Raw genomic sequence first — 23657 nt, forward strand, 5'->3', positions numbered from 1 at the left:
CCCTTGCTGCCGAGCCATTGGTTTTACCTGCTGCTAATTTTACTTTGTGTATTCTTAAGGTACTGCCTCCTCTGTGGAAAGGACATTGTATGGCTCTGAAATGAATTTGAGCCATCAGCCAACGCTACAGACATTTGGGTTGGTGACTAGAAGCTCTAACAGATGTGTACATGCCTTTTGACTCGTGAAAGGTGTAGAAGCTGGCAAAGTTTGGACGGAAAGATGAATTGTCATGGCTGGGCAGTATGGTCAGCTGTCAGTGTGTCCTACTCAGGACAGGGGGGAACAAGGGTGTGTTTGGAAACAAACCAGCTATGCTGTCTGCGGGGAAGGGAAAGCCTCTGATGACTTTCGTTCCTGGTTGTTGGGCCTTTTTCCCCTGGGTGTGAAATAATGTATTTAATAGATAGTGTTGATTTTAAAGCAGCATATAAGGGATTTAATGATCACAAACATTAGTACATGAATTTCTGACTAAATATGACAAGTAAATTTTATGGGAAAAGGAGTGGACAAAACCAGTTCCATATAAAACATTGTCAAAAATTGTTTAAGCAGCAATGGTTATGGTTCAGGCTAACTCAAAAATCAGTTTACTGCTTTGTTTTCATGGGACTCTTCAAGTCTACCTCTTGAAGCTACTGAAGATGATCATTAGACTTGTTTTATTTTGAATATGTTATTTCAGGAATGGAGCTGTGCCGTTTTAAGTTTGTCTCAGTTATTTTAGTGGCTTCTCAGGCGTCAGTGTTGTTCCGTCAATTAATGCCGTTAGGGAGGTAAGAGGGGAATAAAGCCCTCAAGCCACAAAATAAATAAAAGCAAAACTTGAGTTTGATAAGGCTGCTGTATTTGCCTGTTTAATAGGGACTCTCTAAGTAACTTTTATTTTGGTGTTGTGGTGAGGGTAGGAGCAGCGTCAGCTCCGCGAAGGGGGTGGCCTGTGGGGCTGGGGTGGGAGTGGAGCAGCCTGTGGTGACCAGGGTGGTTTTGTCTCTCTCTTCCTTCGTGACAGGGAGTGATAGGAGGGCTGGAGCACCTTCTCTACGAGGGCAGGGTGAGAGGGTTGGACTTGTTCAGCCTGGAGAAGAGGAGGCTCAGAGGAGATCTTATAGCGACCTTCCAGTACCTGAAGGGACTACAGGAAAGCTGGAGAGGGGCTGTTCATAAAGGCTTGTGGGGATGGGACCAGGGGGAGAGTGGTGAGGCACTGGCACAGGTTGCCCAGGGAAGTTGTGGTTGCCCCATCCCTGGAGGTGTTCAAGGACAGATTGGATGGGCCTTGGGCAGCTTGGTCTAGTGGGATGTCCCTGCCCATGGCAGGGGGCTTGGAACTGGATGATTTTTACGGTCCCTTCCAACCCAAACTATTCTGTGATTCTTCAGGAAAAAATTGTTCCTGTTACTTGACAACTGGATCTGTCAGTTGGCAACTCCGCAAGCAGAGTGTACTTCTGGACCTGCTGTGACAAAGAGCTGCTGGAAGCTGCTCAGCTTTACAGCATCCAGTGACTGCTTCAGGAGAGAGATATCCCTGGTCTGGGTTGCCAAGGAAGGTTCCCAAGTGTGTAGTTGCATCCCTGGGAAGCCGGACCTGTGAGGAGGGAGTGGGACATGCTGTGTGGAGGTTGGGCTGGGCTGGTGCTTCAGCTCTGGGGCTGTGTACCTCCTTGGAGGGGGAGCACTACTGTCCTCTTTCAACTTTTGAAGTGAGCATAAGGGTGTTTTAACTCAGGAATGGCCATGAGAAGGGACAGTTGCTCTTGCCCTGCCACTTAAACCTCTTTGCTTTGCAGCGCCACAGCCGTGGCTTAAGGAGACAGGTGCACTGAGGGCACAGCCAGCCAGAGGAGCCATGGTGTCCCACTGCCACACACCTTCCCTTCCCGTTGCTGCAGTGGCACTGCTATTTGTGGAGCTGTGCTTTGAAACAGGATAAGGAAGCGATCTGATCAAGCCCTGCAAAAATAGATTATTCTAAAATGGTAACTAATTCATTTTAAAATGCTGTCCCACGAGCACTGTGTTGGCAGTGCGGTGGAGGCGATGTACTGATGCTGTAAAGATGAGATGAGCACCTGGGGCAGAAACTTCTGAAGCTGTTGCTGATGTGGAAGACTTCATGTAGTTCCACAGGCAGAATTGGCTTAAATTCTTGCCATGTCCCTTGCTCAGTTCTTCAGGGTTAGATGTTAATATCGGCATGCTCTCTCAGATGCATCAATGCAGCTGTTTGTGGAGCCATGCTGTATTTAAATCAGTGAAATGTATAAAAATACAAACCCAAAACCCTTATAAAGGAACCTCCAAAATACCCGTAAAGGTTTTTTTTTTGGTGATAGTGGGTTTTGTGTCCCCCACAGCTGTCAGTAAAATCACAGAGATTGGTGTTTGCCAGGTAGGTGAGAGCAGTTCTCCAGGGGTAACAGGGAAATCCTTTAGAAACTCTGCTGCTTATAATATATAATGTGCTATTTTCTCATGATGTTTACTGAAATACATTCTTCCTGTAGCAAATACGCTGAGCTCTGCTCAGTTTGTTTAAGCTGTCATCGTAGTTGCCCATCACTGCAGATCAGTGTCCTCTTTACCTGACGTTTGTTTCTTCAGAAACTTCTTTTACTGAGCATTTGTGCACACACAGTAGTCTATGTACTGTGTTTATGTAGTCCCTTCTCTAATAAAGCAGACAAGTAAAAGTGGAGAGTGATTTAATTTTGTTTCGGAAGTTGTTTTTGTTGTTTGGATGTTTTGAAGGTGGGTTTTTTTTTCAGTTTTTGGTGTTTGTTTTTTTTTCCTGCTGGTAGCTGTTGGGACAGACACATCTGATTTGCTCTAGGCTTCAGTGGTAAAAAAGAGAAAGGGGGGCATCAAGGGTAGAGTGTTGAAACTGGTGCTTGACTGGTTTTGGTAATAGCTAAGTAAATTTATAAGGTTAGATATGTTTCAACTTTGGTTTGGAGGCAAGTAGGAAATAACTTGCTGGAGGTGCCATCTGAGGGTCTTGGAAGACCTATGGTCAGAAAATCATTAACAAGAGAAGAACGAAATAAGAATCTATGCCGTTTCTCTGTCTAGTATTGAATAAAGACAGTGGGTAGGAATTATGGCAAGACAAAAATGTTTTATATTTTTAGATTTTTTAGAGTTTTTTTCACATTGAAATGGATCAAACTTGAACTTAAAAGTTGTGTGTTTGGCTTGTTAAAATGGTAGGAAACTGGAAGCCAAACCACAAGGAAAATAAGTGAAATCAAGGACTGTTTTTAAAGGTGTAGTACTGTAAAGCCAGCCCAAATCAGCTTACTTTATATTAGGTTGCTAACATTATGTGTTGAAAAATGAAATAGGCTTTGATATAGTAATCCCATGTGTTTCTAAAATAATTAATAGGTGTATGAAAGTCCCAGTGGAGCTGCTGTTTTTTCATGTTGGCGCATCCAGCCTATCGCCACAGATTATATTAGTGTAGGAACTACCAAGAAACTGTTTTTGTGGCCACTGATTGTGGATCAAATCTACTGTCAGATTATCTCCTAATGCAACTTTGATCAGGCAGGCAAATTATCACATTTCTTAAGTTAATACAAGTACACAATGTATCATTTGCACTGCCTTAATGCCTGCTGCGGGAGGAAAGACAGTAACTATTTGGCATAAAGCCTTCCAATACAAAATCAACCTGTCAAATTTAAACTCTGTTTACTGTCTTGTCAAACCATGACCTCAGAGCAGATATCGGAACTGTGTAAATTATGCTTTGTTTTATTGACACAGGACAATAATACAGAATTATTACCTGTTAAAATAATCTACTGAGCATGTACAGTTAGTTTTATTTTTCGTTTCTCTTGAAACCAGGGCTTTTTTTTCTTTTTGGCTTTTTTTCTTTTTAATAAGTTTGCTTGGGATGGGAAGAGAAGTTGCTACAACTGCGTCAAACTCTGAAGCCTTCAGCACAGGAAAGACATGGACCTGTTGGAGCAGGTCCAGAGGAGAGCTAGAACACTGATCAGAGGGATGGAACACCTCTCCTATGAGGAAAGGCTGAGAGAGTTGAGTCTGTTGAGCCTGGAAAGGAGAAGGTTCCAGGGAGACCTGATTGTGGCCTTTCAGTATTTAATGGGAGGGCTTGAAAGATGGGGACAAACATTGAGCAGGGCCTGCTGCGATAGGGTAAGGGGTGATGGTTTTAAAGCAAAAGAGGGCAGATTCAGACTAGATATAAGGAAGAATACTTTTTATAATGAGAGTGGTAAAACACTGGAACAGATTGCCCAGAGAGGTGGTGGAAACCCCATCCCTGGAAACAGTCATGGTCAGGTTGGTCAGGGCTCTGAGCAACCTGATGTAGTGGAAGATGTGCTTACTTCTGCAGGGAAGGTTTAACTGGGTGGTCTTAAAGGTCTCGTCCAACCCAAAGTATTCTGTGATTCTCTGACTTTTTAGGAAACTTTGATTTGTAAAATATGGCAGAAGATAACAGTAACAGTCATTGCAGACATTTTAATGCCAAATTGATCCGTCCATGGGAGGACATGCTTGGGACATGGAATTAAAAGATATTTTTCTTGCTTTGTATAAGCAGGGAAGTGAAGTATGTTTTAAGCACACTAAATAGGCCTTTAATACTTTATGAATAATCTGTTAAGTTGGGCAGAATCAAAATATTTTAGTAAGCTTCCCTCTCCTACTTTATTAATTCTTACCTATTACATACTTCATAAATTCTTGAGGTTGTTTGCAGGTGAATGTATTAAACTATGCAGTTTGTTCTTTAAGCCAACATTCTACAGCTTGCAACTTATATATACATATATAGTTTATTATAACATCATTGTATGTTTTTTATGTAAAGTTACAGAAGACTTTCGATTAAGTATTTGGAGGAAGCGCCTGATTTTTCTCTCCCCATGTTGCTCTTCTTAGTAGACTGTTAGATAAGAATAGATTGATTGCATTAATTGAAAATTGTAAGCAAAATAAGTAATTGATTTAAAGATGTATTTCTAGATACATTACTGCTACTTTAGTTAAAGGTATTTTCTTCATTGTTGTTAAGGTGGGTGAATGGTGAATGGACAGCTTAACTGCTAATTTACTGTCTTCACTCTGCTTGGTGGTTAGCATGAGAGTGCAGTAGTATTTAGTTCCTTTTTCTCACTTGGCTGATACACAGAACCCAAGTGAGACAAAGCATTGGCTTATATGGTAGCACATATCCTGAACTGCCACTGCTTTCCGTCAGAATGCTGTGTTTTGCTGGTTCTGACTCAAAGGCAGTCACATTTGTGCCAGTTATTTCATACCCTTTTAATAATGACTTTTAAAATGTGGGTTTTCTTTTTAGGATAAATCTTTGTAAAAGGCAAATAAAACATTCAGTTTGGTTTGCTCATGTTCTGTTTCCTCTTTCTTTGCAAATTACTGTTGAAATCATTGCTTAATTCAGCCTAATATGGAAGAGGAGAAGGGATGTCAGAGCTAATGAAGTTTGTGTTTAGTGTAAATTGGTGGCTGAAGAGAGAAGGCGCTGAAGTTAGTGCCGACACTGGGAGGAAAAATATAGCAGTCAGCTAGTGTGTGGTCTGTTTTCATAGAATCATAGAATCGTTTGGTTGGAAAAGTCCTTTGAGATCATCAAGTCCAACTGTACTTGTCCACTACTAAACTATATCCCTGAACACTTAATCTACGCTTCTTTTTAAATGCCCATAGGGATGTTGACTCAGTTACCTCCCTGGGCAGTGTCTTCCAGTGCTCAATAAACCTTTTGGTGAAGAAATTTTTCCTGATGTCTAATCTGAACCTCCCCTGGTGCAACTTGAGATACTTTCCTCTTGTCCTATCACTTGCCACTTGGGTGAAGAGACCCAACACCCACCTCTCTACAACCTAATTTCAGGTAGTTGTAGACAGTGAGAAGGTCTCCCCTCAGGCTCCTTTTCTCTAGGCTTAACAACCCTGGGTCTCTCAGCTGCTCCTTGTAAGACTTGTTCTCCAGCCCTTTCACCAGCTTTGTTCCTCTTCTCTGGACATGCTCCAGGTCATCAATGTCCTTCTTGTAGTGAGGGGCCCAAAACTGAACACAGTGTTCGAGGTGCAACCTCACAAATATGACTTTATAACTTTATATCACAAATATCACGGATATAACTTTATGGTACCTGCAGGATGTGTGATCTTATGGTTAGTCAAGGGTCCATAAAAGGTCAAGGGTTATTGTGGTGGAGGGAGAAGAACACATTGGTAGGAAGGCAAGCTTTAGTTTTCTAAACTAAACCAGTTACTGTTTTCACCACATTGAGTTTCAGCTGAAAGCTGTGTCCAAGAAACATGCTCACAGAACTTTTCATGTTAAAGTTCATAATGAAGCAGCTTAGAAATAACATGTCATTTGTCAGACAGACAAAGAGCGGTGCTAGGGGAGAAGGGAAGAAGCCTAATAAATGTTCAAGGTAAATTATTGTATTACATACGTGATCTATTAATAGGGGAGAAGAAAAGAAATAAATGCAACATATTAATGACTTCCATGCTCAGTGGGAATAATGAAGTTGTCAGCTCAGAGTATTGACTATGTTGTTTTTATCAGTGTGCTGCATAAAGGATGAGATATTGGTGCTAAATTTAAAGCAAAAAGTAGGAAAATTTGAATTTTAATTCTTGATTAGGCTGGTTGTTTATTTAGCCCATTAAAATGCGATAGACTTCTTGCTTTAGCTTTGTTAAAAATGGTGACTCTAACCTTGTAATGGCTTTCTGGGAGGCAATCTAGGCCTAGAGAACCAGGGAAGAAGAAAATTGTAGTGGTTTGGTTTTTGGTTGTTTAGCTATATTTAGGTAACTGTGTTTGTTTACATTCATGTAATTATTTATAACTGGGAGGCCATAAAAAGAATTTAACGGATAAATGCTGATATAAGGCAGGCTATTCCCTTGTTTTTTTTTCTGAGTGGTGGCTATGTTGCCTTTTTAAAATTGGGATAACGAATAAAGTATCCTAGATATCTCTGCTTGAGGGGAGGTGGTGTTTGTTTGTTTCCCTGTTTTACAACATGATGATTATGCAATCTGAGATTCAATTAGCATTTCTTTTCTACCCCCTCACCTTTTTAATTACGGAGAGCCAGGGTTTATTTGTATTGCTGGGAGGCTCTGTCTCCAACCAGAGCACCAGGATGCCGGGTGCTACACAGCTGCTAAAGGATTTCAAAGGAGGACAAGAGCGTTGCACTTGATATAGTAGTCCAGGCTCTCTCTGCAGGGGATGCAAAGAGGGGTGAAATGATCAAAATAACAGTCTGTTTCTTTGCAGCACCGTGCTGAACTAACACATGCAGTGAATTATGCTTTTTCAGCCTCACCGTAATTAAAACAAAAGAGGAGATTAACTTGGATGAGTTTTGGCTGTATGGATAGATCGAATGTATTTCTAGTCACATGCATAAAAATTTGGCAGGTCTCGTGCATAGTCTTGCCAAAGTCTACGAGAACCCAGAGAAAACTAAATGAAAAATAGTGGTGAGGTTTACAGTCAGACCATTGTTGTGCACACTCAGAAAGGAGATATTTGGAATAGCCATGCAGGTCAGGTCAAGAACTCTGTTTTCACCACATTGAGTTTCAGCTGAAGGCTGTGTCCAAGAAACAGCTGAAGACAGTTCCCAGGTGGGGGGACAAACCTGTGAGTCATCAGCACAGGGATAGACGGTGGCTGAATTTGTGTTGGTGGGTGCTGGATCTCTGAGCATAACGGAAAAGAGAGTGAGGAGAAAAGGTCAGGAATAGAGGTGTACAAAGCTTCTACAGCAGCTTAGAAGAAAAAAATATCTGGAAACTGTATTAAATGAGCAGCTACAAGAAAGGTAGAGGAGAATAAACATTTTGTTGTCTTTTCATTAGTAGGATTCTGTGTTTTAGCTTTTGACTTCCACTGCGCATAAAATATTGAGTGTAACACTAGGACAGTTTCAACTGCAGAGGATTTCACTTGTTTCGTCTCTCTTTTGAAAAAGAATGTAGTCTGATTTTAAAAGAGAACTGGTATGACACAGGTTTTGTTGCATTGTCAAACAAATGAAGTAAATGTTGGTGCCATTTTGATGCAACATTATGGTGTCAGGATTTAACCGGGACATTATTGGTAGTTTATGGTACCGAAGATGTAATATGACACATGACATGCATTTTAAAAAAACCCAGATTATGGTTTTGGTTTTGTTTTTTTGGTTTTTTTTTTAATGCTTCACCTTCTCTGTTTTCTTGTCTTTGAAGCTAGGGCAAAACCAGTTTGGTTTCATGGCTTGCCTGCACAAGTGGTGATAGGTTTTGTGTTTGTATAATATTTCTCTGAAACAAATGTACAGGCAAAGTTTCTTCAAGAAGAGATGACTAAGCAATCTCTTCTCTTTGTAGCAGAAATCTAAAGGTCATCAGATAAAAGGGAGACTTTGGTTATTTTTTAGAGGGTTTTTTTTTTAAATAAATGATTTAAGAATACAAGGGAGAGACTGCTACTTCAACAATTTCAGAGTAGTGGTTTAGCAGGAGTTTCAAGGGCAGTTACAGAATATTAGGTGATATGCTAGGTGTAATGTTCGCTCTAAGAAAGTGCGTTCTTAGTCTCGGCATTCTCTCTCTTATCCTCTAAATTTTGTCTCCTGAGGAGAAGGGACATGAGATATCCCAGGGGAATTTCACCTGACCTGTTCTTGTACGTCGTCTCCTCCCTGGTAGCTCTGTAGGACTGCATGAGGGCATGAGCTGTATTTGATGACTCAGGCCAGAGTATCCTCCTACCTCCTCATCACTGCATTGCTGCTGGTGAGCCGAGAGTCTTTCTGGAGATCCGAGATGCTGTGGGGTGGCTGGGGGTGTACTGAAGACCTCTGTAAGCTAGATTTTAGAATTCCTTTGTGAAGACAGGGATAGTTTGGCTGAACATGGCAACATCAGCTTTGCCAGAGCATGGACTTCATGAGATTTATTTTTTCTACTTTATTTTGGAAAAATAGGTGTCAGACTGCTACACTGGCTGAAAGCTGAAAACTGCAGTGCAGGAACCAAGGGCAGATGGGACAGTGTTGGTAGGCATTCATGTCTGATGGTTGGAGAGGACACTGAGGGGGGAGGAGCGGGGAGCTGTGAGTGGGACACAGGATAAGAGTGAGTGAACACAAGTACTGAAAGATGTAGAGATAGTGCTCTTAGTAAAACATTTTTTTGTTTGTTTTGTTTTCTAGTTCAAGCAGTATGTTTCTGACAGCAGTAGCGAAGAACTGGAAGACTGGTTAATAAACATACTAAAATGGAGTATTTAACAGTGGAGGTAAGACATTCTTTGAACATACTGTGGTTTTGTTTCTGAGCATTGTCTTGTAATTCCCAGTGCAAGTAGCTGCCTTATTAGCACTGTTACACAAGCTTTTCTCTGAGAACAAAGCTAGTTCGCGAGGTTTCTGTGTACCTCCATCTGCCTTTTCACTGTATTTCGGGTGCTCTGATGCAGCTGCTGTGAAGTATCGCTAAAATGTTAAAAAAAAAACCAAAAACCAAACATAATCAAGAATCATTTTTTTCCTTATGGTCTTTTAAAATCTGATATCCCGTGATCCATTTTGTATTGTGGCCTCAGAAAAGATTAGACTAAAGAAGATGGTGGGCTAGCGTGGGGACAGTTTGGACTGTCCCAGAAGTGCGAAGGAAAGCAAGGGTTTGGCCCTCAGTATAGGATCAGGTGGCTTTAACTGACATTTGAACTATTGGAGATGTTCTGTCTCAGTGCTTAAATATTTTTGAATATTGAAATGCTGTTTTGACTGTAAATGCTCAGTAGATACCAAAAGTTATGAAACTGTTTTTTTCTAACCTGTGTATTCTCATTTATTATCAGGTCTTCTAATATGTGTTTACATCCTGCATTAGCCTCCTGCTCATATGTAGAGAGCTCCTAGTGAAGGATTCTTCTGCTGTTTGCAGGCAGACAGAACAAAGATGCAGTTTAATAGCTTGGTTTCTGAACGCTAATTATATGCTTTAAAATAAAACAATAAACTCATTAAGGATTAAAATGAGTTGTGGACATTTAATGTCATTTAATTTAGTGAAGTTTAGTGGAGTGTGAATTTGAATGGAATCTATGCAAATAAAGACTTCTAGATGAGGTGAGCTTATTCTGTTGGTTTTTGTACAATTAGTGAACAAAAATTAAAGATACTACTCAAATCTGAGCTTCTCCTTTAAAGTATTTAATAACTGCATAACACTTTTTGTTTTATAGTTCAAAGAATACTGTTTTCCCTTGCACTGATATGAAAGACTTTGACAGAAAAGTAATGATTTGGTTTCTGCCAGCCCAGGGCAGGGAATGTTCCCCATGGTTAAGGTGCACATGGAACAAGCTGATGCTTGGCAAGGAAAAAGCCATCCTCCAAGGTCAGGTGTTAGGCTGCAATCCTGGGATCCTGCAGTGGCACGCAACATTGATTTTTGGATGCATTGTTTTGTGAACTATGGCTCAATATTTCTTACTGGATTTGCAGTTGATTCTGGAGGAAGGCGTGAGTGCCACTTTTCCAAGTATTCTTGGTAGCTGAGCAAGGGCTGTGTTTTTAGATTAAAACGTGGTGCTGTGTTGCCCACTCCTGTGTTTGCTGGGCGCTGTGTTCAGTCTGCAGGGGTTGCCTGCCTGGAGAGATTTTAGTGGTCTGGCTGGGGAAGCTAAGTCAGCTCGACAGAGGAGGGGGGGAGCGGCCCCGGCTAGAACTGTGCTAGAAACAATAGAAATACCACAAGTTCACTGGACAGCCCTTTTGGCAGTAAATGTGGCCCTCCTAGCTTTTTTTGTTGAATTAACTCATTCATAAAATGAACCTTTGAACTTGCCTAATTGGACTAGTTCTGGATTTTTTTGAGTTCTCCTACTGAGAAGAGAAGTTCTCCTACTTGAGGGACCTTGGAGCATTTGTGAGTGAGTGCTTGGCCCAACAGCTCCTGTAGGAACAGTCTTCACTTCTCTTAGTGGGGCCAAACTGTTCAGGGACACACAGAGTGCCACTCGCTGTGCTGGGAAGTCAGAGGCATTTTTCATCTTTGTCCCTTGAAAATGGAGTTTGATCAAAATGCAAGCTAGATGAGCATGCCCTGTGGCATCCTTTGTCTGTTTACATCCTCTCACTTTTTTCCCAAGTGTTTTAAAGTGAGTTCTTTTCTGAGGTATTCATCACAGGTTTTATGCACAACTCACAAGGTATGTTGTCCAGCAGCCAAGGGTCATGACAAATCTAGGATCTCTGCTTAGTGGCAGGTCAGGTTCCATTTGCAGAAGATACTCTTGCATTTTGGTAGGTAATGCAGTACGGCAACCCCACAGAATTAGAGTGAAGAACTTCTAGCTTTAAAGACCACTGAGGCAGCCCTACACAATCCTACAGACAATGCAGTGGAAGAGGGAATGGTTGCAAAGGTTACCGGTGACAGTTCAAACGCTGCATACTGTAGCAAAACTTGTGGCATCATTCAGTTAATTGGAAGTCCCTTGATTGAAATTTGAATGATCACAGGATTTTTAAATGAGCTGGGTTAATAGCGTCATCTAGATGCTGCGGTTTTGATCTTGTGGTAATGGCCCTTGATCAGAGTTCTTTGTATTGTCATAATTCAGCTTTAGAAGCAAATTTCCTCTTTCCCTGTCCCCTGTTACTTCAGTAACCTACTATTTCTGTGGGTTTTTTGTAAAGTGCATGCAGAGTCCTTGTATTGGCTGTTAAACCAAGGTCACAGTTATCTTCTTGTTTATAGTTAAAAATCTAGACTTGTGCTATGGTGCTTGAAGCCTTCCAGCTCCTTAAGAGTGGGAACAGAAAGGTAAATGTTATCTTGAGTCATATGCCAAGATAATTTAGTTGGTAGGCTGGATATAGCCCTTAAAGGTACCTTTACTTTCAGGTGACTGATACTGGCTGTGGCGATGACTGTTTATGGCAGCTGCTGTGTTTCAGTCACCATAGCACTGCTTGCTGCTTCACAAACACCCAAATGCATGTTCAGGATTTTAGAATCAAAAAGACCTCATAATCCATGCAAGCCTCAGCCAGGCTAGCTTTTTTAATGTTCGCTGCTTCTGCGTTAGACCCAGCAGATGGACTAATGTGCATGAAGGATATCTGGTTTAGGGTTTTTTGTCTGCGTATTCTTCAAACCAGACAGTTCTTGCTGGAACTGGAAAGTCTGAAGACAAGTGTTTGCAGAAAGTGTGGTCTGTTTTATTAATCTAGTTGGTATTGTTGAAGGAAAAACAGCAGAACTCTGGATTTTAATTTAAGTATCAGCAGGCAGTTGTGAATTAGCAGGAATGTGCCGGTCTGTGGCTGCGAAGAGGACAGTGAGAATTAACACTTTGCTACTAAGAAGGATTGACTAAAAATGGGCATTTTGCCATCCTTAACTCCTGTCTTCCCTCTAGAATTTCCATCTGAAGTCCCACATGACCTGGTCAGGTACTTTCTCTGCACTGTTTTGCCACACTGTAATTCAGCTGTCCCCGTCCTCATGTTGGAGTTGAGGCACCGCTGCCTGCACGGTCATTCTGCTTCAACAAGGGCTGGAAGCAGACCATGCTTTTTTTCTCCTTGACAGCAGTATTTTTCCCTCTCTCCAGCCAAGTACCAGAGCAGAGCTGCAGTACAGAGGTATCAGTAATTGCCAGGATTGTATTATGCTGATGCTGTGTTGTGATACTTCTCTGATATCATTTAATGCCTTCGCAACAAAGACAGAAGTTATTGTGGGCAGGATTTCTTCTTTAAGCCAGGGCCTGTATATTTAAGGAAGCTGTGCAAAATTGTGCATAGCATCGTCCTTTTTAAGGACCAGATAGGCATTATTCCCAGCTTGTATTCTAAAAAGTTTGTTTTCTGTTTGTTTTCAGTAACTAAGGTGCTGACAAGTTTTGACTTCATCCTCATAAACATGAGTGAAGTTCAGGCTATGGTAGAATTCTCCGTGGAGCTCCACAAATTCTTCAATGTGGATTTGTTTCAAAGAGGGTAGGTAGTACATTCGTTCAGACTTTACTGTGGTGGTTGCCTGATGTTGTGAAGACCTTAATGGGTACTGTCATGCAGTGTTGCTTCATGTATTATTGACTGCTTTTAAAGTGATTTGAAAAAAAATGTATTCCTTGTTGGAAAGGCTTATACTTTCTCAGAGTTACATACTTAAATAATTTGGCCGAAAACTTTAAGTTGTAATAAAATATTTATTGTCTAATTGAAAAAAAGGAAAACTCTGCAGCTTTGGAGGGTACTTTGTATTCTCATCCAGGCCTTTACCCTTTCATATTTTCATTTTTGTAATCCTTTGTGTTTGAAATATGATAGGTGTTTCTCTTGAATCTTTTAAAAATGTTGCTGCCCTTATTAACTCACTTATCAGTTTGGCAGTGGAGAACACCAGCTTCTCTCCTCGTCACACTGTGCTGTGCCTCCACAGTTACAGAGGACTCCATACTGTGTTACTAGGCTCTCCTGACCTCCTCTTACTCCACCTGGTTTCTGTGGAAGGCTTTTTAACATTTCTTTTGCTTGATTTTATCTCATTGTCCCCAGATGACTTTCTGTGTTCCTCCTTGACAGTGGCTATGTAGGAAATAATCATTTATAGCTTATTTTCAAGTTATTAAAGATTATTGGTCGTCTAGTATTGTGGCACGTTGCCGTTATGTCAGTCTTCTAACAGATTACAGTGAAAATACATTTCAGTATTGTAGTTCTTATGATGTTTGTTGTAGATAAATGTGGGTGAGGCTATGTGTCGGTGTTTACAGACAGGGAACAATATGTATATCAGTGTTGATTTGTGATTGCTCCTTTTCCAAAACATTATGGAATAACTTTCCTTAGAAACATTTTGGTAATAAGCAAATGCATTCTTTGTTTTAACCTTGTCATAATTCAAGGCAGGTGAGTGGGTTATTGTTTTTGGTAGAGTTGGGGGGAGTGTGGCTTGACAAGAGTGAGTTGATGAAGGTTAAGTAACAGGAAAATTGTTTTGCTTTGGGATGCATGTATAGTTCCTCCACCTGGTATTAACCCTCTGAAGTGGATATTTTGGGGAAAAGTGATGCAAAAAACAGTTAGGATTGGAAAAGAGCTCAGGAGAAAGAGGCATAAAATAACCATTATAAAATATTTTGGCTAGCTAGCCTCTGGGTTTGCCACATTACTGTTAGTTTTCATCTGTATTTTGTTAAAGCTAGCTTTTCTCTGAATTTGACCTGAAGCTGCTACTGACACGGCTGATTACCCATTCTGGCTGCTACCATTTGCAGTCAAAGTGTATGCAACAATGTCTATGTCCTCTTTTTAGGGAAAATAGTAATTTCATTCTTCATTGGAAGAGAAGGATTGAGGAAGGCTTTAAGAGGTCTGGGAAAATACTGAGAATATTCTGATTACTTCAGAAGAAAAGCACAGTCTGTTGAACTGTTGCCTTTTTCAATCTCTGAGATTGACAGGGATGGAAAGCGTAGAGTATGGCAGCGTGTTAGCTCTGGTAGAGAAGAGCCTGAAGAGAAGAAATTCTTTTGGATGTCTTAACCTTACTATTCAAATGACTCCTCAGAATGGTGGTAGAGAAGCAAAGCACGGCAGTATAATTACCAGTGCTCTACTTGGCATGTTTCTTTTTAGCTTGCTCCTTAAAAAGCAGTAAATGCACAGAGCAAGTTCAGAGAGGTGGAATGCTGACATAATGAGAAAAGTGACATGAGTAGATACTATCTCTCTGGTTTCAAGCTGAACCTTTAACTCTGGGCACTTTCTGTTAGAAAGAAATGTTGGGAAGGAGAGGGAGCTTCCACAACAATTCAAAAAACCGAGTATGTGACTGTTGTAATAATTTCTGTCAATTTGGGTAAGTTCTAGTATTTTTCTAGGGGAAAATAGGTGGTGTTTATTTGAGGCAGGATGCAATATTTACATTGCCAGAGGAGCCTTTCAATGATGGATTGAATCAGCAGAGAAGGAAATCTTAGTTTCATTGTTAGCCTCCTATTTTGAGCTACAGCTGTATTTAGCATGGTTTCTCTCACCAAAAGTTAGGTATAGAATTGATTGTATTCTGAGCTTGTTCAGGGTTGTGTGCATTCAACCCTACCCAGTTTAGCATGCCTGTCTCATGGTGTTAGAAGTGCAGTGACCTTCTGAACTGTGTAAAATAAAATGTCGACTACTGCAAGTAACTAGATCAACCTGATCAAGCTGTTTCTCAAAACTTAGTAGATTTTTATCCAAACTGTTTGGAGAGTGACCCCAGATTCTCAGTCTTTTGATTACTGGAGACGACATAATTTCCAGCCTAATTTTTCCTTCTGATCAGTTTTTAATTGTTTGTTTTTCTTACCAGTTTTGTCCTGTGCTTTGAAGTACTTTATCAGTCCAAGTGTTCATCCTGATGTATTTTTAGATTACAGTCTTTTGTCTCTTTTATTAAATATGAACTGAATCAGTTTGGTCATTTGAATTTGTGGCAGATTCCCCACTCCACTTCCTTTTCTGTTGTGTCCACGATATCCAGTTAAAATGATTCTCTTCTTGTTTTTATAATTATTTAAGAAGAAACTGCCGGCTATTACATCCAACTGGAGCATGTTTTCTTGGGTCTGTATCTGTAGTGACACTATTGCCAGGAGCACTTAGGACTATATTTATGCTAACAATTAATTTGGTACTTCAGTAATGAGTTACTAGAAGCAGTGTTGACATCCCTTTATCTGTGCAGTTCCAGGGTTACTTCAGACTAGATTTAATCTCGTCCTCTGGACCAGATGTTTTGCATCGTGAGCGTATTTTGAAGTTGTTCATACCAGTAATTGGTTCAGACCTTTTTGTCCCTTGAGGGCTGAGGTGCATTTTGTGACATGTAAATCAGAGCCTGTGGTTTTTTAGCTTTCCTTAGGAGACATCTATGTTGTATATGTGAAAAGCTGTAAGTGAATGGAACCAGCATGAAGCAAACTGGGATCACTGGGGGAGGTGCCTCAGAACCACTCTGCTAATCTTAACCAACCAGTCATGAAGACTTACTTAGTCAAAATTTTTCGTAGTATTTCACTCAAGATTAAATTTGAATCATAGACTCATAGAATGGTTTGAGTTGGAAGGGACTTTAAAGCCCATCCAGTTCCAACCCCCCTGCCATGGGCAGGGACACTTCTCACCAGACCAGGCAGCCCAAGGCCCCATCCAAGCTGGTCTTGAACACCTCCGGGGATGGGGCAGCCGCAACGTCCCTGGACAACCTGTGCCAGTGCCTCAACACGCCGATCAGGAAGAATTTCTTCCTAATATCTAATGTAAATCTTTCCCCCTCCAATTTAGAGCCATTCAGGCTCACTGTTACAGCCATGTTGTTCTCCTACCTGACCCTTTAAAGCAGACTGTGTATTTTCTTTGCTTTTAGAGAACCGTTACTATTGTAAGTCAGGGGACATACACAGAGCAGGCACTTCATTGGAATACGTGAGACTTGCCTGTACGTGTATCTCTCTGTTGCTCATCTGGTTCAAAAAAGATTGTACTTATTGTCTGCAGTGGTTCTGGGGTTTAGCTGCTTCTGGCAGTTGCACTGCAGCTGTTAGGTAGTTTAGTTAAAGAGCAGTTATCCTTATCTAATACAGCTATTTCATTACGTTTTCTTACAACTCTGTGCCACTTGCTTAGAACCCAGCTTGCTCCAGGTAGCTCTGGTACTTTATTTTAATCTGTTTTAATATTCAAGTAAGACTTCATATAATTTTCCTTTTGAAGTAGTAAGATGCAGTCATGGGATTTTTTTCCCAAACAGTGGTTGATGTGTGTGTATTTGGTGACAAAATGAATAAAAGAAATGTAATTGTATGGGACCTGTGAGAATGACGGTCTGAGATTGCGAGGCTTTGGGCTGTTTTGTTATCTTAGCTCATAAAAACTCCAGTGTGATTTGGGCTTGCTGGTGTTCACCATTTATAAATAGAAAGAGAAACATTATGTAGCTAGATTGAGATGTGGACTGCAGAAGTGGAGAATGAGTTGAGTGGAGAACCGGTTGGATGATTGGGCTGAAAGAGTTGTCCCCAGTGATGCGAAGTCCAACTTGCAGCTGATGACTAATGGCATCCATCACAGAGTGACACTGGGTCAGTACTGTTAATGTTTTGATTCACAACCAGACAGAATGCTTTCTCAGCAAGTTGTTGAATGGTAAACGGCAGATAATGGTTTGATACTCTGGAAAGCAGAGCTGCTCTTTGGAAGGATCTAATCACATGGGAAATGGGCTGATAGGAACTTCATGAAGTTAAAGGTAAATACAAGGTCCTCCAGATGGTGTTGAATAACCCCATAAGTCAGTGAAGGCTGGGGACAAACTGGCTGGAAAGGAGCTTTGCAGAAAAAGTACTTGAGGGCCCTGGTATATAAGAGGTTAAACATGAAAAGAAGGCCAGTTGCATTCCAGCTGTAAGAGCTGGGGTGTAGCAACGGGCACGCTTTGCAAAAGCAGGGTCTTCAGTCTTGCCGTTTTGTGCTGCCCTACTCCTGCCAGCAGCTGAGCAGCGATGTCGGGCTGTTTCTCACTCAGTTTTCAAACTGGAATACTCCTCTTTCCATAACAGTTTTCCTCGTTGAAGAATCTGCAAAGTAGATGCTCAGTACATATATTTTTTTTGGAAAAACATCTCATTGGCTTGAGAACCCTTAAGATATAAAGAGTTTCTCTGTGATGGGAGTCACTGACCGTAGTCCGGGATTTCTGTAAGGGTGCAGTCAGTTTAATATTACTTTCTGTGCTGGAAATGGGGAAAAGTAGGGTTTTTTTTTCAATTTAGTCAGTATCTTTGAACAGAAGCTGATCCCTAAAATAGGGTTTTTGCCACACTGTCAAATACTGTGTCTGTGTCACTGTGCTTCCCTATTCATACTTCCATTCACATGTCGTTTCTTATTTTTCTGTAGGTCCTTTGGCATAAAGACTATTCTTTGTTTCCACAGCAGACACCCAGTTAATGTATTTGGTTTATTACTGAAAGGCTTATTCTGCCTACTTATAATAATCATTAGTAAGAATAACCTTTTAATACTTTGTCAACCAGCTTGCTCAATGTAACTGAAATGAAAATCACTTTCCGATGTAGAACAGATGATGATGATGTTCTCTCGAAACATTTTTATATGCACTTAGTGCATTGCATTCTTGTTTTTTCTAGTGGTGATGTTATCAGCTCTAGATGGACAGTTAGAATGTACGGTGTTCTGGTAGTGTGATTTTGACCTGTCTTTTCCTGTTGTTTAGAAGTTTGTGCAGGTGGGAGGTTGTGGGACACCGATGGCAATTTTAGCAGTGTTTTGGAAAGGAAGTGTGGGATGTTTACTTCTTACACTTTCTGCTCTGCCTTGTGCCACCACCTCCTGATGATTATGAATAGTATTTACAATGCTGTTCTTCAAAGCCATCGTTAGTGTAAGAGTGAGCTTTATCTTACATCTTTTTCTGTGATGAACTGTGGATGCTTACCCTTCGCATTTACATTCATGTTCCGTATGTGCCAACATCCTGATCTGAGATATAAACGTATTGAATATTTCTGAGTGCAGGCAAGTGGTAATTGAATGGGCTGCAAGGTCTGCTTTGAAAACAGCTTTAGTCTATGATTTCCCTACCTCTGTGTGTTTGTATGGTCTCGATGTTAAATTACTATGTGGCACTAATAATTTGTTATTTTGTCAGTATATATATGTGGACACAACTTGCCAAACCCGGATTTAGATGATTTTCAATAGTAGTGTCTCTCTGTCTGTGCTTTGTCTTTTTTCTTTGGTAGCAGTTTTCTTTGTGAAGTAGAATATCTGCTGTTTCATTTGGGGCTTCAGAAACAGAACTTCGTTATTTCAGCTAAACGCAAATTTGGTTTTAACCCAGGTAGACTGTGAATGAGGCAAGTAAAGTAAAGTATTAACACCAACTCTTTTTAATAGCTGCAGGTTGACATTTGTGCTCAGTGTGTCTCATTATCTGTTAATTGACGTTGGTTTGGGTTAAAAGATTTTTCCAAAGATACATCAAGAGTTTACATTAGTAATGTAAGTCTACCACAGTTTGCAAAGTGGTTTTGCCTTATGAATGCTGGTTAACAGATGCTGGAAGACTATTAAATACCTTCCACAGAAGAGACTTCAGCGGATTCTAACATAAAATACGTTTTTGGAGGTGAATCATATCTGAAATTAGGTTTCAGTAGTGCTAAGTTGCCTGAGAACCTAAGTCCCGTTGAAAGTCAAAGGAATTCAAGATTCGGAAACTGCTGGAAATTTAGCTTTGTGATATTCTTTTGTTCCATAGATTAGTGGTTTTTTCCATGTGCAGATACTTAATGTGTCTGAGCAGCATTGACATTTTATGCTTCTGTGTGTGTGGTTGTGTAATGTAGCGCAAAAGAAAATGCACTGAATCAGAGCATGAATTTTAATGAGTCTTCCTATGATAACACAGTAATTTCATGAGAAATAATGTCATATGAAAAGTTATATTTTACTGGATCCAGTGAGTTGTTTACATGAGTTTTATGATTCATTGAGAGGAAATTAAAATTTGAAGAGTACGTTTTTAGTAGGATCGCTTTTCTCTCTCCTGGCTGCATCAGGAATGAAGAAGTTTTGTCCTTAAATAAAGAAATAGCCTCTGCTAATGTTTTGTGTTGTTAGCATATGATCAAATAACAAACACTCAAGGAGCAAGGAACATTCAGGCTCACCTGTTTGCTTTTCTTTTTAATTCATACAACCCACTTTTACTTTCAAACTGTGTTTCTGTATGACATAGCCTTCTGGAAATAAGCGTTGTGAATTGTCTTCTGACATGTAGCTTATCTTCTGAAGTATTGTACTGTGATCTTTACTTAATGTAATGCAGCCTTTACAAAGGGAAGAGAAAGCTGTCAAATTTGTCTAACAGTTGCAAGATGAGCTCTGTTCTTAAACTTATAGTTTTACAGAACTACAAATAGCAGTAATACACGTTTAAGATTTGGAGGGCTGGCCTGTAAAATCAAGGGAATAGTTTGTCCTGAAAAAAATAATGCAAATAGCTTTGTTTCAATTTTACTTTTATTTTTCTAAAGTGGATCAGTTTCTGATTCTAGTTCAACAGTGGATGCCCACACACAGGTCCTGTTTTCGTTGAGGCAAGAAAAGGTAAGACTGGCAAAAAAGAAAGCTGGGGAGGGACTTTTGACAAGGGCATGGAGTGATAGGACAAGGGGGAACAGCTTTATATTGGAGAGGGGAAGATTTAGGTTAGGTATTAGGAAGAAGCTCTTCCCGATGAGGGTGGAGAGACACTGGCACAGGTTGCCCAGGGAAGTTGTGGCTGCCCCATCCCTGGAGGTGTTCAAAGCCAGGTTGAATGGGGCCTTGGCCAGCCTGGGCTGGTGGGAGTTGTCCATGCCCATGGCAGAGGGGTTGGAACTGGTTGATCTTTGAGGTCCCTTCCAACCCAAACCATTCAGTGATTCTGTGCCTTGCCTTGAAGGCTGTCAGCAGAAACTTGGATCAGTGAGTTTCATTAGTGAGGGAGTAAATGACAGTATGAGACAGTATTGAGTATAAAAGGATTCTCTCTGGAGAAGGCCGATTTTTTTTTTAATCAGTAGAGGAATGTAGCTGGCTTCTGTGTGTAGCGTGAAGGTAGAGTTGGAGTGGGTGTTAGCTGAAGACATCGGAATAATGGTTTCTTGACTACATACGTTCTCTTTCTAAATCTGAGTTTTTACCGAGTTCAGTATTCTGGAATGGCATGTGACAGCAGTAGCAGTTTTAACTTTGCATTAAATATCTCTTTAGGCATTAAAATAGATAATTTTGAGACTCTTCCATGGTGTAGCACTCTTGTGCGGCAGCCTGCAGCTTCTGCTTAGGCTGACAGTTCAGACCAGTCCCTGTGTGATGGTAGCAAAAATCAGAGAAAAGTCTGTCATTCCTAAGTGTTCTGTCCTGTTCAGGTGTGTTTGGTTAGTATACATCATAGTTCTAGCAGAGGTGATTATGTTAATTCTTTAAGTGAGTTTGCAATCTGCAGCTGTCTGAAGGAAGGAAGGAAGATGTGCGTTCTGTGTTCCGAAGTCTCAACTGCTTGTGATACAAAAGAAGCTCTTGGTGTGTGGTCTTTTTGCATCTCTTCTGCTGCGCATACATCTAATCGTATCTTTATGTATACCTGTGTCTGTAATCACAAACAGCAGTTTACTGGATCATCCCGTACTTCAGAGAGCATATAGCTCTATGTGAATATGGTATCAGGCTCGATTCCACCACCAAACACAGATTTGCTGCCTCCACTTCAGTCAGGTGTTCTCTTCAAAATACCTTCCTCTTTCACTCCTTAAGGTAATTGCTGTACTCCATATAAAGTAACTTCTCACACTTTTGGCATTTCTTTTTTTCATCATATTTCATCCCCTTCTCCTTGTTCTTCCTCTCCCAGATTCTCACTCCTGTTGACAGTAGGGAAGGAAGCTCAAGACACCTCCAGATGGTTAGGGATACTCCAGGCTGGAGCATCATTTTTGTTCTTATCCATAAACTTTGTTTCTTCGCGAAGTTTTAACAGGCCTTTGGAAATGTTTCTTGTTTCTCCAAAAGAAAGGAGTCTTCTCTGACTTCTGGCACGAGATGGCTTTTGGAATGGTGTAACTGTAGTGCTGGACCAAATCACAGAATCATTGAATGGTTTTGGTTGGAAAGGACCTTAAAGATCATCTAGTTCCAACCTCCCTGCCATGGGCAGGGACACCTACTACTGGATCAGGTTCCTCAGAGCTCCATCCGATCTGGCCTTGAGCACCTCCGGGGAGGGGGCATCTAAGACTTCTGTGGGTGACCTGTGCCAGTGCCTCACCACTCACAGGAAGAAAATTTCTGAGAGAAATGTCTCTGAAAGTTCCGTCCTCCATGATAGGAGGTCTTCTCTTGAACGGGAAAGGCCATTATGTCAGTGTGATCTGCTGAGTGAGAGCAGCCCAGAGATTAGTATGTTGTGAAACCAAACCTCTGTTTGAACTTCTGCATTCATCTCACTTGGCATTCCTGCCCGTGGGATAGAGAGTTATGACAGACATCAAGGTATGTCAATTCTAATTTCCCTAAGCTCTCGTGGAGAGATCCTGAGCTTGTCTGGCAGCGCCAGGCTGCAGAGTTTCCTCCTTCCATGCTGCTGGCCGCTTCACGCCCCGGCTGCTCTAGCGGTTGGGCTGGCTGAGCTGCTGCAGCAGCCTGCTTCGAGTCAGGCTGCTGGATTGGTCAGGTTGGCAGCATTGCTCTGCAACTGGTGCATTGGTGTGACTGGGGAGTGGGCAAAATATTGCAGCGGAGGGGCAAGAATGAGCGTCTGGGAGGACAGGGCAGAGGAAAAGGAGAAAACAGAACTACTTAAGCTTGGCTTCTTACAAAAGAAGCCTATATACACTATACCTGTAAAAGTATAGTTTTAGTTTCAAGACGTTGTTCTTGGCATTTCCTTGTTATGAGGAGGGGCAGGATTTCCCAAGTGGCAGCATGCATGAACAAAGAGGAGGGCTCAGACAACTGCAGAGGACAGAGGGACCCATCCCTGGTATTTGATGGGGTAAGGGCCCTAATCACCCCCAGAATGCCAAGTCTCTTTCCGTGAGTTAGGTGATAGAAAGGTGAGTTTGCAGACATTCAGAGCATCTGAGACCCACAGTCTCCAACCCCTGAAGGAGAAACTGGATTCTTCTTCAGTCGCTTTTGCAGATCCCTGCTTACAGGGAGCAGTGGCTGGAGCTCAGCCTCATAAGGGGAACACAAAGATTCAGATACAATGAACATTGAAAGATTGAGGCTCCTCAGTGTAGGTACAGAGTAAATCATAATACCACCTTGATAATCATCCCTGTACTTCTGTCCTGTTACTGTGGTTAGTGCTTCTTGTATGCACTTTTTCCCTTTCCCCATCATAATGTTCTGCCCTTCCTAGTTTTTGTCTTGTTGTCTTTTTGCATGCCTTCCTTTAGCAGTCTTTGTTTCCTATGTTTCCTGAAGACATTCTAATAGACAATTTATTTCAAATTATTTTGGATGCCCTCTTAAGTTTTCTGCAATACTCATTACTGTTTTCTCAAAATAAAACCTTTGACAAAATGTTGACTTTAGAAAAACAATTTAGACTTGTTGAACAGGTTCGGTGGGCGCTGCGTGTCTTTAGGGTGTCCAGCTTGTGGAATCTGTTAGGAGGAAAAGGGAGGTTGGTTACTTAGTCTGTTTGTGCCCAAGTAATTTGTTTAGTTTATTTAAACTGATATCAGAACTTTAACTCTTGCAAGTTTGGATTTTTAACTTTACTTTTCTAAGAGTGTATTTGCTGCCATGTACTGGGTGGGATAGTTGTAATAAAACCAAAGACGTTTTTGCTGTAGGGGATGGCTCCGAGGAGGCAAAAATAAAAATTCTGTCCAAGAACAGCAACTTTTTGATTTTCATGAAGGGGATAGAAGTGATATGTTTGGGAATATCTTCCTTTCAAATCTTGAATGCTCGCCTTACTCTTCAACATTCATGAGCCCTTAGGATCATCTTAATAAGAATGGGAATTTCGGAGTTTAG

The 23657-nt window shown here is 41.0% G+C and overlaps 1 protein-coding gene across 4 annotated transcripts in view; it reads left to right on the top strand.

Moving 5' to 3' along the window:
* Positions 1–23657, top strand: part of FAM135A (family with sequence similarity 135 member A) — an 89302-nt gene that overhangs the window by 7512 nt on the left and 58133 nt on the right. For all 4 annotated transcript variants that reach the window (XR_008449107.1, XM_054062420.1, XM_054062418.1 and 1 more), the window contains exons 2-3: positions 9246–9331; positions 12932–13049. Coding sequence is in view for 3 of the 4 variants with exons in the window: in XM_054062420.1 (XP_053918395.1) it covers positions 12973–13049 (77 nt within the window). In the remaining variant the exon portion in view is untranslated. The remainder of the gene's footprint in view (positions 1–9245; positions 9332–12931; positions 13050–23657) is intronic.

The sequence above is a fragment of the Cuculus canorus genome, chromosome 3 (assembly GCF_017976375.1).
Source record: "Cuculus canorus isolate bCucCan1 chromosome 3, bCucCan1.pri, whole genome shotgun sequence".
In the NCBI taxonomy this organism is placed as follows: Eukaryota; Metazoa; Chordata; class Aves; order Cuculiformes; family Cuculidae; genus Cuculus; species Cuculus canorus.